The following is a 15,071-nucleotide window of genomic DNA, read 5'->3' as shown; positions in this document are numbered from 1 at the left end:
TTGGGCTGGATTGCAGACAAGACAGACTCTTCTAGGTTAGTTTTAATCTGGGCACGATTAAAAAGTGTAGTAACATTGGTTGTAAAAGCAGGTGAATAAATAAACTTTTCAGCAATGGGTATAGGTTAAGCCATATGCATATGGCATAAGCCATATGCATTTAGTTTGAAATAAGTAGGATGTATTTAAGTACTAGAATAAAATACCTATTTCCGAAATGTTCGCATCTGCTCCTTAAAGTATTCTGTCCAAAATCTTTCTATCCAAGTAAGGCTTGGAGAAAACAAGATTTACAGCAATTTATCAGTCCTGTTGGTCAAATGACATTTCAGTGTATACAGCCTTTTCCTTTGCTTTATTATTGTTTTGAAGAAACTGTCACCACTAGCTGTGGGTTGTGCAGGGAGGTGACAATGAGTGCTCAGAGCAGCACTGCTTCCCAGGCAGAGTAGGCAGTCCTGCTGGTAAGAAGGTGCTGTTTGCTTCGGAGCTGGCAGTTCTTGTTTCTCAGAAACAAAGATTACATGCAAGATTGAAAGCCATATTAAGTAATTTCAGTTTCAGTGCTGAGTATATGAGAGAGACGCTGAGCTCTTTGTCTTCAGGCAAGAAGTGAAGCTGAGCACTCAGGCTGGTGCTTTAGCACCTGTTGCCAGTACATATGATGTCAACCCATTGTTCCTGCTGATTCTTCTTCAGGCTTTTAGGGGAAGTAGGGCCACTGGAGGAGAGTGTCATTTCAGGGGGTACCTTGTGGGTTTGCCTGAGCTGCCCCTGCTAATCCCATCCATTGGCACATGCCTGGGATTTGTGAGAATGGTGAAAATGATACCTGTGCTTGTGGGGTGGGAGGCAAGTCTCTGCTATCCAGCTGTTTTGGCCGGAATAAACAAGGAAACAGTTTTTTTCCATCTGGAATGTTGGTAATTGGCTTGGGTGAGCCTTGCTTAGGATGTGGAAACTGTTGTTTCTAAAAACAACAGCAAAGAAAACTAAATCAACTGAAAACATTGACAGGTATAACCAATAGCACTGATACATCAGCATTTTCACTGTCTTTCACAGCTCACTATGATTTATTCTTACTCCTGTGACTTTTCCAGTTGAGTCACTGGACTGACTGACTGGGTTCAGACCAGTTGGGTCCCAACCCTGTGAAGTCCCTTTGTGATGTGACTGTCTCTGGCATGAAGAAGGGAAGTCTGGAGGTGTGTTTGATTTAGCACTGTAGAGCTGCTGTTGCTGACCCAGCTCTGCCCACACAGCCATTTGTGGGCACCTGTGTGTCAGGTTGTCTTTTCAGCTGTCACCACATTCACACAGGAATTTCCTTTGTTGGTGTTGGTTGGGGATATGTGAATTATTTCATATTCCAAGGCAGTGTAAGTGTCTTGTTTAGTAAGAAAGAGCATGCAAGTGAGTTGACTATTTGAAATATTTATCTTGATGGACTGTTAGATTTGAAGTGTCACAGATACTTTTCTCAAAAGTGAGCTATTTAACTGCAGGAAATTTCTTGAAAGGATGTGCCCCTTTGCCTGTCCAAGATAACATGTCCTTTAAGATGTTGAAAAAATCACCTGAGAAAAAGATTTCACTTTGCATTCACAAACTATCGTTTTATTGTAAGAATAAAAATCTGTGGCGTTGTGAAGTCTTCAGTGGCTGAATGTGAACACAGAATAGGGAAAACACTCTGGTGGTTCTTGAAATATTTAGTATCTTTTCAAATATGGAATATGTATGTGTTGATACTGTGTTGTCAAGAGCATGAGAGAAATGGAAATAGCTTCTAAGTTTTGGCTCAGTAGCAGCACTGTTATTGAACTTTAGGGAACTTAAGGTGCTGTTCTGAAGGACAGCAGGATAAAGAGTGATTAATGTGATTAATGACCTGTGTGAATACTGCTTAATATGCTAATCATTCCCTCTGATTTGAGTTATCCAAGTTTGTTGATTGTACCTGTGTCTCTTGCTTTCCTAAATGCCATATCAGCTTGTGATGTTGCTCTGTGGTAACAGCACACTCCTGGATACTCCCAGAGCTGCTCTGCTTCAGCGTGATGGTTTGTGAGGAAGGAGAAGCAGGTTTATACATGTCCTTATTCCTGTAATCACGTGAAGCACTCTGCTCCTTTGTCCATCCTTATTTAGTTGTTACACTTGATTCATGTGTAATTTTATAGCTTTCTCTTCAAGCACAGGAGCAAGGCAACCATTCCCTGCCTGGAGGCTGCAAACAGGGTGTGCTTCATCAGGAGGTGTTTGCAGCCATCACTGAGTAAACTGCACAAAGCATTGCTCAGGCAGCAGAGACTGAGTGGGCTTGTGCAGGAACATGACTTTTAAGTTTAGACTTTCCCTGTGTACAGAAGTCTAAAATGCAGCTATAAATATGCACTCTGGTATTAGCATATGTAATAAGACCAAAGAGGTCAGTTATCCAGGTGCTGTTCACTGTTATGTTTGTTACATCCCAGGAGGCTCTGGCTGCACATTCCAGCCATGTAATTGTAGTCTTTTGCCATATGTCTCATAAATCAACGTGTGTGTACACCCAACACAGTTAATATTAAATCAATTCTTTTGCTTTTTATGAGGTGGAATGAAGTAATCTAAGCGTGAACTTGAAGCTTAAACCTGCACAAGGGTAGCTCATCCCTGTCCTGTCATCTCTTAATATTTGCACCAACTATGAATTTTTTGTTTGATGGCTCATCATTTTGGAGGGGGAAGTTAGGTCTTCTCTACTGTAGTGCTTTCTGTATTGAGTTTCAAATGTATGTGTTCCTTGAACACTGGCTTTATTCAATATTATGAGCTGATCTGAAAATATATTGTGGTAAATATTTTCTAGGTTTAACAAGCTTCTTTGATGCTCTTCACTTTGTAAAAATAAATTTTGCTGTATGTATGTGAATTCATTAGCTTTGGACTTGTTGTAATAAGCTTTCAAATTCTTAGAAACTGATGGTGATAAGCATGTTACATAGATGCTTTCAAAACAGGAGCAGAAAGCAAGATGCATTTTCAGTTAAAAATGTTAGTTAATGTATGAATCTCTGGTAACGCCTAATCTTTAAACATTTTCTAATATCCACTGAGACTCCAGGATTATATTTTTAGCCCTTATTTGACAATCTCTTAAGCATTTAATTTAGTGCCCTGGGCAAGACTTGTGGAGGGATGTGGATGTGTCAGTGTTTTAACTTGTGGCTACCAGTGAAATGCTGAAGGTTTTATAGGGAATGCAAAGAGATGGTGCCCTGGAAAAAGGATGCAGGGAAGAAAGCTGAGTGCAACAGAGTGGAGGCAGAAAGACAGAATGATTGTGAGAAGGAACAAGGGATGTTCTGAGTTGACTATCAAAGTGAACCTGTAGTGGTTACTGATGCCACATTTCTCTGGACCAGCAGGAGAGGCAATTAATTGGGAGAAGGGAAAGAAATCTGATAAAACATGTGCGGTGGGAGCTGGAGTTCTGTCCTGTCTTCTGCCACATGTGATTCTTGCTTTCATTGATCTGAAGCACTGTTTTGTGGCTGGTGGTTGACAGGACATTAACTGTTATTCTATAAAACAATTACAAGAAATATAATTAAATTTTCATATATATGTATTAGCAAATATAATAGAGAAGAAATGCAATCAGCATTTAAAAACAGTTTTATCTGGCTATGAACATGACAATACCACAAAATATTCTTGAGGTATTATTTTCAGAAGTATTTTAAAATGAACTCTCTTCTTAATTAAATGGTTGGGAAACATTGATGTAAAGATCTGTGCTTCCTCTACTTACACCTGTTAATTTAGGATTCCTTGCTCTGCTGTTGGTAGAGACTTGATGAGCTGACTGCTGAGCTTGCCTGCATCTGGCTTTTAAGTTTTGCTTGAGGTCTCTTGTATTTTACCAATATTAACAAGACTTCATGTCAGATTCTGTTTTGACACTTGCTTAGTGCAAAGTTTATACATATCTAATTCTCCATGACAAAATTGAATTATTTGTATATATAAAAAAATATGCATTTGTTTTTATAATCTGTATCAAAATCTGAAACTTCAAGCCTACTTCTACATTACCTCTATAGAGTGTTCCTTGTGTAGGAAAGTTCAGCTCTTTCTCTGTTCTTGACCTTCAAGTATCACAATTATTCAATGACTCAGGTTTTAGTCTGTAAATCTGCAGGAGTTCAGTTATTTTTTTATGCTTCCTGGAGATCTCACTTACTCCACATGTTGCATGTTATGAGAAAGAAGTGATACCTTGCCTGATTGATGATTGTTTTCCTCCCACACAAGGAGACAGTATGATTAAAATATTTCTATTCAGCATAGATTATAACACATGTAAAAATGTTGGTAATTTGTTAAACTGTGTTATGTGATGTGGGTGTGGTTTGATAGAAAGCAACAAGTCACACTGTGAAGAGACAAAGGCAAGGAGTGATGCTGCCTCAGTTGGTTCAGCCTGATGGAGGGTCAGCATTTAAACCCAGTGATTCACTGTTAAACATTCCCTACTTCAACCATAAATTAGCCCCGAAAAATCAACCCATGACACCTGTTACACTCTCCAGGAGGTAAGTTGTCTTGCAAAACAAAGGTTATCTGTCTTGTCTGTTCTTCAGGTGTTAGCTGCTTTCATCTCTAGGTGATTTGTTTCTATTTTCAAGAATAATGTCTAATTCTCTGGAGTGTCAGGGGCAGCCTCTGACTTCTCCCAGCCAAGCTCTTCTCTTGGGAGGTGGAACCTGCTCTGGTCTCCTGAATGCTCCAGGGAAGGAGCTCAGCAGCTTCTCAGCTATGGATTTTCTTGATGTTTCCCTTTAGAAAGAGTAATGAGACAGGTAGGAATAGCTGCGCATTACTCATCTTTCTTTCGCTGCCTTTATTAAATATTTTGCCTCTGGGCACCAACATTGAGGATGAGAAATCATGTTTTCTACTCAAGGAAGAGACACAGGCAAAATGAATGGATGTGGAATATCTAAGATTTAAATGACTGGAGCTGTTAAGGCTGCAATGTGCCTGCCTGTCTGTTGGTGTTACTAAAACTAGAAATGTGATGCCTAAATAATTAGTTATGTGAAGGTTTTTGTGCTCCAGGAACTGAGGTCTCATTGCTCTTGAACAGGTTACAGATGTCAACCTCTCCTCTTGTAGGCAGCTGCACAGATTTTTGTATGTATTTATGTACAGTCACGTTTGTATGTGTGTTTTTTTCAGGAATGGGATTTTACATGCTGTGAACTTGTATAAACAGAACTATTGCCTGCTTCCAATTCCTCCCTCTCCCCTAAAATGACAGGTTCAATTCCAAGTTACTTATTTTCTACTCAGTAAAATATGAGTAATGGACTTAATTTGTCAGTCCATGTGTTCTTCATTGCTGTTCTGATGGAGAAGAAAAGAGAGGAGATAATTGTATCTGTAGGCTCAGACATTTATCGTTCTATATTCTTTATCTCAGCCTCTTTAGAGATTGAGACCATTATCTGCTGCTTGAGATCTTGTTTTAAAATGTACTCAGCCACTAAGAGTAATGCACAGCATTTTTGCACAAAGTGATGTTACAGTGGAATTAATATAAGCAGTCTGAAGATGATTGTTCCTTGTATAATGGCATATATAGGAGGAGATGGCAGCTGACGCCTTAATATTTATGCTTGAAGAATCTAGCTAAGGATTTAGATTTGCTGGATAATGAACTTCTCTGTGCCCTATAATTCAGGAATAGACTTTGTATTTTTAACTCTTGGCCTTTCAGATGCTCTGACCTGCTTTCTGCATCTCCACTGTCTGCCTGATTTGAGAGCTCTTGGCTTCTGGCGAGGGAAGTGAGGAGGATCCAGCTGTCCCTGCTGGAGCCGTGGGTGGGCGGGCAGTGCTGGAGGGAGGCTGCTCCTGCTCGCCTCGGAAGTAGGTCAGGAGTGCCCACTTGTTTTAACAGCATCATGAAGCTCTGCATGTATTTACATGTGTTGCATTTTTGTCTGCATATAAAGAATAGTTCCTGTACCACACATTGCTGCATTTAAAGGATTTTGAGATTTTTATTTGTAAACATACACATTTCCTTGAGGGATTATTAAACCGTGGCAGGTGCAATTAAAGCAAAAAACACTTTTTTTTTTTTTTTTTTTGCCAGTTAAATTTATATACTTGTTTTTTGCCTGTCAGGCTGCAGTGAGTTTCTAAGGGTTGTGAAATAAACATTTAGTGGAGATTATGAAAACTTCAGACCTTTATGACTACTGCTGTAGTTCACAACAGAGCAAGTGGGTGGTTGCTTCCCAGTGGAGTGTGTTTTAGGCCAAGAGACAGTCTGTATTGACCTTGTACTGCCAAGTCATAAATGCATAAAATCTGCGCTGCTCATGGAAACACTGACAAGCCTTGAACTGCAATGGACTGGCAGAATAAAAATATTAAAATTTCCAGCTGCAGTTAATGTCATATTTCCATTTTGGTTTTGCTGGCTGGCAGCGGCCTCACTTCAGAACAAGATGAAGTGTCCTGGAACTTTTTGTTGGTATTGTCTCAACACAGACTCTCTCTGATTATTTGGGTATACAAGGCTGGCGTAAAACCCACCAAAAACAAAGAAAGAAAACTACCTTGTGAAACCTGTGGACAGGAGTCTTGGGCATGTTCATGTTGAGTATAGTGGTACTTCAGAGGTGGGACCTGTAGGCAGTGTCATTTTCCAACACTGAAGTTCAAGCAAGCTGTTTGGAAGAGATGTAAGAATTGCAAACTCTTATTAATGTTATTAATGGGGCATGAATTAATGTTTGCATCAATAACTGTCAGTTTTGAGAGATCCAGTCTTAATTTGTGTAGAAATTACTTCTTTGTGAAGGGAATCATAAGGATGACACCCAGGACGAAGATGCTAGTAGGGGTAAGGGATGTATATATCAGAGGATCCTGATGAGTGCTTTTGAAAATGAAGCTTGTAGCACTTCCCTGCTGTTAGAAGACTGATGTGAACTACAGGGTTGTGGTGTAGTGGACCACATGCAGGTGTGGAGACCAGGGATTCCTGTATTTGTTTCAGTTTGGTTTAATTTTAATATGATTTATAATGCCCCAAGGAAGGATAATTAATGTTGCAGTTCTTTATCAATGAGAACAAAAAAATGGTTCTTGCTGTACAAGAGGGTTACTAAGGGTAAAGGGTTAAATATGAAAAATAAACCAGTTCCTGGCCCATTTAGTAATTTTTTACTGACACCTTCTGTAGTTCTTTGTCAAAACTAGATTTATGCCTGGCTGCTGTGGCAGAACTCTCTTGTGTGGTTGTTTTTTCTCTCCTTGCTGCAGAGCAGCACCATGTGATGCTCCAGTGCTGTTTTCTATTACACCAAGTAAAACATCACAGTCGACTCTGATTCAAACCTGGCTGGTACCAGTCCCGTACCCACGTCTGTTCCTTGTAATCTGAACAGATTTGCAATCTCTGCTTTTGTTTTTATCACAGTCACCTTGAATTTCTCCTTGCATCCTCTTTACTTTGTGTGTCTTGGATTAGGATGACTTCTCTTAATTGTGTATTGAAATGTTCCCAGCTTTCCTGTCCTGGCTGTGGTAGGAAGGTACAGAGAGTACCTGGTGCTGCCAGGCTCTCCCGTATCTGATTGCTCTTTTTGATATCTGCTGAGGAAATTCTTCATCAGTAAATCTTCAGTCTTTCAATCAGGCAACAAGATTTTCTGTTTGTAATGACTATACACGGAATTATTTTAGATCGTATTTTTTAATGTAATTACACTGTACTTCCTGCTAAAATTTGCCATTGTCTTGTGTTAGACCCACAGTATTTTCTACCTGTCACTACTTCAGGTGGACACTCAACCCTGGCAAGAAAGTTGCTCAGGCATTCCTCTTTTTGGTTTTGGGTCTTTGGTCTTTTGTAGTAGGCACTGCTTTTGTCTGAAATAATTTCCTTTTATTTATAACCTATCCATTATTTTGCTGCCTTTGATGCTGGACGTAAAATCATATTGTCTGTATAATTCAAATTACTGATTAAGGTGGTACTTATCTCACAATATTTTCTAGCATTTGGAAATGGTGTGTGTGTTGATTTTTGTTCTTTTTTCATCTAATAAATAAATTTAAAAAAAAAGGTCACATTTTTCACTAAACTGCTTGTGTGGAGCTTGCCCACTTCCTTTTTGCATCTCTGTGCTTTTTACAAAGCAATTGAAGCAGCTGCTTCTGAAGTCTTTTGCAAAGTGCTGACCTTGAGAGGAGCCTGGAGCCGACTCCTTGCTGAAAAGTGTTACAATTGAGAAACCTGGGGAAGTACTGGTTCCTGGTGCAGCTTGGAGATTTTAGAGCCTGTATAAATTGCATAGCAAAAAGAAAAAAAAAATTAAAAATCCAGGGGCAGGCAAAAGCACTCTAGGGAGATTTTCAAGTACCAGTATGATTTTAAGATGAGCAGAATGGCCTTGTCAGCAAGGCAGCTAGAAGGGCATTTTGGAGGTGACAAACTTTTCAGCTGTAGCCAAATTTAATTGCTTATGGTTTTATCAGACTTCCAAGTAATGGGCCAAAAAACAGTTGTAGGCCTGAGAATGCCAAAATCTTTAAAATGTGAAATGTCTACTCAAATGGGAGGTAGGCAGGACACTGTCCTCTTCAAGACGATGTAGTTTTTAGTTTGTTTGGGGTTTTTTTTGAACTTGGAAGATAGGATGGATTTCAGCAGAGCTAAGATCTCCAGGGCAGAAGTCACTGTGGAGGAAGGAGAGTAACAGCAGGAACTACTCGACTGTTTTCTAAAACCTTTTTTATGTAATGGAGATGAGTGGGAGGAAAAATCCTGCTGTCTGTAGTCTTGCTCTGTTCTTTTGAGAAATTGAAAGATGCTTTGGTCTGTTTAACTTGAGGTTCATAGCACATTTGAAAGCATCAGTGTGTGTTCAGACCTGCTGAGTTTTCCAGCTGGACAGCTACAAGTAAGAAAGCTGGACTGTAATAGTCCAAAAAGCATCAGACAGACAGGTCCTGGGGAATATGTTCCTCATATTTTTGGCATTTTATCAATGTATGGGCTTTGTTGTCTTGAAGCTCATGTTCAAGAGTTCACATGACAAGAGTAAGTGTATATATATGCCTTGCCAATTCTGTTTTCAAGAATTAAATATGTTATTGCAGCTGCAATAACTCATGGAGTTGTTAAGCAGTGGCTACTGGTGGTAGACGCAAGAATTGTTGTGAAGTGGATCACAAAAAGCAGCAAGTACTTACAAGTGTTTGCATCCCTGGGGGTGCTGTGGAGCAGACAGGACCATGGATGCAGAAAGGGATTCAACAGCTCCAGCTGCAGGCACAGGAGGGAGGGGAGGTGATCCATCTCTCTGATGGAACCCTTATGGGTGCTCTGGGATTGTGGGAGGATCTGAGCTGCAGGAGCTCTAAAGAGCATCTGGGATTTTGGCTGCTGGAAGCTGTGTTTTTCAATAGATGGGCCATTGATCCGACTTAATGGGTTTGTTCTTGTGCAAAGTAATGGTTTCCTTCTTTCAGAATATCTGTTCTACTGTTGAATCCCATTAAATGAGCTGATGCAGTAGAGTGACTATTGCTGCTTGGCCTTTTTGTCAAGAACTGATGCTTTCATGTTCATAGGCTTCTCAGTCTTGTTTGGCACAATCAATTTCAGTGCTAACATTCTAATTTAGAAAGATTAGGAGAGTGGGAGACATTACCCAGAAAAATGGTATCTCTGTTATTTTCCTCTTAGATCTCCCTCACTTGCTCCCACTCAGTTTCTTGGAGCTCACTTTATTCTCTGCTCACATCTTTCAGCAGTGCAGTTGCCTCTCTTGTTTGTAAACACCTTGGAGCTTTCTGGGGCAGAGGTGTTCACCTAGTACAGTTTTATGTATGAAAATATTTTAGTACCCTACCCTATGGTCTGTCATTCAAGTAATATTTATATTCTTAAAAATGTTTTCAAATACGAGCTGTTACATAAAAGTTGTAATATGAGATTTCTGGACTCAAAGCTCCTTTTCTGAGATTTAGAGTAGATGGCTAAAAAGCTGCCCCTCTTTCTGATTTTTCTCAGCACATTACCTATTTACTAACATAATTGTTTGGAAAGGTCAAATTTATTACAGTCTTGGGTATGTTTACTTGTAGGATGATGGCCATGATTTTTGAGTATAATATGTCATTATACCCCGAAGGGTAAGTACCTGAAATATGTTAGTCTATGGTACACCTGTTTAAAACCACTGACCTCTTGGGTGATATAAGTGGCCTCTGAGTCTTTTACATCTCTCGTTTCAGGAGGTTAAGAAGGATGTAGAGCCCAAGGATGATGCTGTGCCACTCAGGAGGGAGAAATCTGGCAATGTAGCCAGCCTTGTGCAGCGAATGAGCAGCTATGGGCTTCCAGCAGGAGGATTTCAGCCTCATCCCCCGTCCAAAGGCTTCAAGAAAAGTATGTGGTCTTTCCAATTCCTTCAATTGTGCATGCTGCTGATGTGCATTTTAAAAATAAACATGAATTATTTAATGCATGACTTAGTTTTAAGGTTACGTTGAAAACTAGAAACATAGGAGGAAAAACTGATTCAAAGACAAATTTTGCTCCTGTGTGTATGGGCAGAAAGCTTAAATGTAGCTTTTAACACCAGGAATAGGGATGATTTTCCTGTGAACAGGATTTGGACTCCTTCCAGATGTCAGAGAGCTCTGTAACTTTATGTGAGCTCAGTTTGTATTATCAGGTACCTGAATGGAGAGCTGCAGGCCTGTTCATGATAATAAAAGATTTTCCTATGGTCATTTTAAAAGAAAAGTTGAAACATGAAAACATCAAGTTTTGCTACAAATTCAAGGCTTTGACAAGGAAGTGCAAGGAAGTGTATAGTTCAGATTCTTCCTGATAGGCTCATTTCTAGTGTGAAATAAGGTGCAGTTTGTGGTGTTAACAAAAAATAGTTGGGTTTTTTTTTTTTTTTTGTTCTAACAAACAGGATGGAAGGGGTGTAGCACTGGTGCTTCTGTATCTGTGATTTCTTTGTTATAATGCCAGTTTTTATATTAAGGTGACTAAAGCCTAGAGAAGAAGGCTTACCATTCCCTGCACCCAGCAAATGGGCTTGTGATTTGTATTTGGTCATACCAATCTCTTGTAAGATATTGCTTTAAATTACTGTGTCTTCCTCTGTCTTAAAAGGTTTTGAAGGCATTTATGATTTAAGATTGCTTTTTAAAACAAAGTTCAGAACTTACTGGTTCTGGCATGTTTATGCTTTGAGGTTTTGCTTATATTTCACTAGTTGTTTAAAACCTTGAAACAGGACCACCACCACCACCTTTACCAATTTTTTGAGATTTTGTTCCAGGAACTAAGGATTTAAAATCACTTTTTAGTGACTCTGATCTGTGTGTGCAGGTTGGCAGAAGCATGTAGGTGCCTGTTGGGTGTTTACACAGCAGACTTTGGAAAAATCCAACCTGAAAGATTAGTGCTGGTCCTAGGTAAATACAGCCAGGCTCTGAAGGGGAAACCATGTGATCTTATGGGTCCTTCCACCTGGAGATACTGTAGGATTCTGTGAACATAATCTGATACCAGTTCAGCTGTCAGCTATTGTTCTGGTCACCCTAACCCAGAAATGTTCCCATGTTTTCCATGTCACATCCTCATGCTGGTGGCTGTAGCCAGGGTAGAAGGTCCAGCTTGGTCTCTTTGCAGGGCTCTGGCTACTCTCGTCCTTCTGGAGAAAATGGTGTTCAACATTTCCCTTTAGGCACACAGCTGTTTACCTGCTGCAGTGACAGTCTCTGCATTTCCATTTCACGTTCCCTGTTTCCTGGAAGACTGTTTGAACAGCTCCTGCAGATCCTGTTTGCTATGTGCCTGGGCAATTACTTGCTTTCTAGAACTAAGTTGTCTTTGTGTTTCTGGTTTTTCACTTGCTGAAATGAGGTTTACCATGTTAAAAACAGAGTTAAGTTTCTTTCATGCAGCTCTCCCTGAATTCAGGTATTTTTGTGTCAGGTGGGTGGTAAGCTGCAGGCAGAATTCCTATCAGTTAGATGTCTGCCTGTGTTTAGCAGAATGAAAATACAGAAGGTCTGCTAAGTAACAGCAACAAAGAGCTAAATTTGGTTTTCCCTATACAAAACAAACAAAACCTGAAGCCAGACAAGTTGTTTTGGAAAGGGACAGAAATGCCTGTAGGCTGCCAGCCCTGCAGTCCTGCAGCAGCACGTGAAGCTGGAGTTCTGTTCTCTGAGAGGACAGATTCCCTTCATAGGTTATTCTAGGGATTTTCAAATGTGGGAGGCAGTACTTCCTAAATTGTGTCACTGGAAACAGACCTCAGAGGAAAGGGAGGTTTCTGGATGTGAAATGCATCCATGGGTTTCCCCCCCCCCACACTCCCATTTAGATATAATTACACTATGAAAATGAACACTGAGATCAGATTTATGCCAAATGGCAGTGACTTTTAAATTTGCCTTTTTTTGGTATCAGGTAATCTCTTAGCAAACAGAAGCCTTGAAAGCACTGCAGGAGGCAGTAAAGGCTATTGAACCATTTATTGCAATTACTCTGAACTGAACAATCCCTCTGGGCTTGTGCATGAATTCCAGTGGAGGTAAAAGCAGGGTATATTATGTGGGCAATTATGTGTTACTAGAAATAACCCATAAAGCTTCATATTTCTGGTTTATTTGTTTCTTGCATAGATCATATACCAGCATGAAGAAAATTCTTGATTTGGTGAGCCCTCTCTCAGAAATTTTAGATGCTGATTATTACTCTGGTGCCTGGCCTATTTTGTACTGAGAGTGCTGGGTGTGGTTTTCTAAATGCCTTGCTCTGTACTTTGATCCTTGTCCTTTTACAGCACTGTTCAATCTTGGAGGCAGTATCTGTGTTTTGAAATGTTTTTACACAGCTAATCTTAATTGCTGAAGCTTGAGTGTGGAAGGAGAACAAAGTGTAAGAGAGAGAGCATGGAAATCACACAGCTCCTGTAAGCTTAGGCTTTACCACTTCAAGCTTTTGATTGATATTTTCATTTAAACTGTGGCAGATTGTTTTTGAGGAGGATAGGGAGCACGCATGGGTCATAGCTCAAGATGATAATTGTCTTCAAAAGCATACTGGCTGCTCTGTTATGGAAAAGGTCTGAAGGCATAGCCTCTTGTTTGAAAGAGAAGTGCATAAACTGTCTGGGTTCAGCAGCAGCAGCACTCCAGGATATGTGCAGAGTAATTAGGCAGTGTGGGTTCACACCACTGTGGCTGCAGGGCTTGAGTTCTCAGAAGCCACTTCAATGCTCTCCCCTCTCAGGATGTCATTTTGCCTTTTTAATGTCTGCAGTGCTTTAATGATATGGGGCAAACAGCTAAAAACTGCACTTGATTTTAATCTTGCCTTTGTTGAAGACTGCTAATTGACAGTTTGAATTACTGGATGCCATACTGTCACTGAGAAAAGAGCTGGGTTTATTTTTTAATTTACAGATAAAAATGAGTTCAGATTTTGAAATATGAGCCCAGCAAATGTTGGCATTACCTCAGAGCTGTGGTTAGCAAGGTCCTTGTTAGAGGCCAGGAGGTCTGTAAGCTCTCCAGTGTAGTGCGTAACAAAAGTTGTTCCTGCTTTCAGGATTACTTAAGGACTAGAGGCTCAAACTTGCACATTTTCTTCCAAGTAGATACTAACTGGCAGTGATTGCCATTCCTGCAAATTTTGGTTGGGAAATAGCTTGAGAAATCACTGTAGTGGGGATTTACCTGACTTGCTTGTGTCTGCATCCTTTTTGTAGCAGGTTGGTAATTGGTATTGTTTATCAGAGCTATGGCTCCATAGCGTAAGGTGACCCAAGCAAACCACAAAATCAGGATCAAAAGCTACATAGTTTTTGGAATAGTTTCTGGGTCTTCAGGAGCACAGTGTAGGAAGGATGAGTTCTCCTTTATGAGTGTTCTTACTTCTGGTGTTTTCCTTGGATCAGGGTCCAAGAAGCGGCAGTGCAAAGTGCTCTTCGACTACATCCCGCAGAATGAGGATGAGCTGGAGCTCAAGCTGGGGGATGTGATTGACATCATTGATGAGGTAAGCTGTTCTACAGGGCTGGTCATTCATGTGCTGAGAGTCAAACCACTATTTTGGCTGATTATTTGTATTACAAGTATGTCAGGAAAGTATTTTGGAGTTTTTTCTTTCAGGATCTAATACTAAAACTATGAATGCTAGATGTTCAGAAGAAATATTTTATCACAGTAATAAATTGCAATCTGTTACACAGATTCATATTTTTAAAGGGTTTTGCAGTTCTTTGCTCCCTCTTTATGATCCTTGGCTTTAGGATGCTTGTGGTAAAACTGTTGGACCAGTTTATTTAGGCAGACATACTCCAAGTTGGTATAGTGAAAAATGTTATTTGACTTCATTTGCCAGTTTCAAGCTCTCTTGTAAACTCATTGAGTTGGAGTGATGGTTGCTTATCTTTCCTTACCCATGTGCTTCCTTGGTGTCTGTTCCATTCAATAGCAGTGGTGGGAAGCTTGTATGTGTCAGAGGAGTGTCTCTTCCAAATGTGAAATCTGTCGGGGAAGCCGTGGAAAAGATCAGAGTGATTGTGGAAGGAACCTTTTTAGAACTCAGTGGAAAACTTCTGCACAGCAGGCTCTGACCTTCCCTGGTGCCATCTCTTCCTCCCTGAGGCTCTGAGGAGCGAGAGAGAAGCTTTCTTTCTAACCATGTGTTGGTGGTGGTGCTTTTTAAGTAGCTTTATGAGTCTGTTTTTCAGGTGCAGGACCCTCTTTGGAAGAGAGTGCTAACCAGACAGTTGCCAGGAAGGACTATTCCATTTTTTCTAGCGAGGAAAAAATTATGTCCTTAGATGCATTTGCACTAAAACTTCCAGAATTTAATATCTGAGAGTAAACAGAGCAAGTGACTTGCAAAACCTGCTCACTAAACTTGCAGTTTCATAAATACCTTTGTGTGGGTGTTTTTAGAGGAGTGTTCCTAGGTAACCTCAGCAGTTTAATTTGTGGATGGTGTCTGCACT

The 15,071-nt window shown here is 40.1% G+C and overlaps 1 protein-coding gene across 5 annotated transcripts in view; it reads left to right on the top strand.

Moving 5' to 3' along the window:
- The window catches only part of CD2AP (CD2 associated protein), a 76,290-nt gene that overhangs the window by 27,251 nt on the left and 33,968 nt on the right, over positions 1 to 15,071 (top strand). For all 5 annotated transcript variants that reach the window (XM_030236076.2, XM_018921494.3, XM_018921490.3 and 2 more), the window contains 2 exons: positions 10,315 to 10,468; positions 14,010 to 14,110. In XM_030236076.2, the coding sequence (XP_030091936.1) occupies positions 10,315 to 10,468; positions 14,010 to 14,110 (255 nt within the window). The remainder of the gene's footprint in view (positions 1 to 10,314; positions 10,469 to 14,009; positions 14,111 to 15,071) is intronic.

This window comes from Serinus canaria, chromosome 3 (assembly GCF_022539315.1).
Source record: "Serinus canaria isolate serCan28SL12 chromosome 3, serCan2020, whole genome shotgun sequence".
Taxonomy (NCBI): Eukaryota; Metazoa; Chordata; class Aves; order Passeriformes; family Fringillidae; genus Serinus; species Serinus canaria.
Note: the sequence above shows the minus strand (reverse complement) of the source record. Positions and strands in the feature narration are given on the sequence as shown.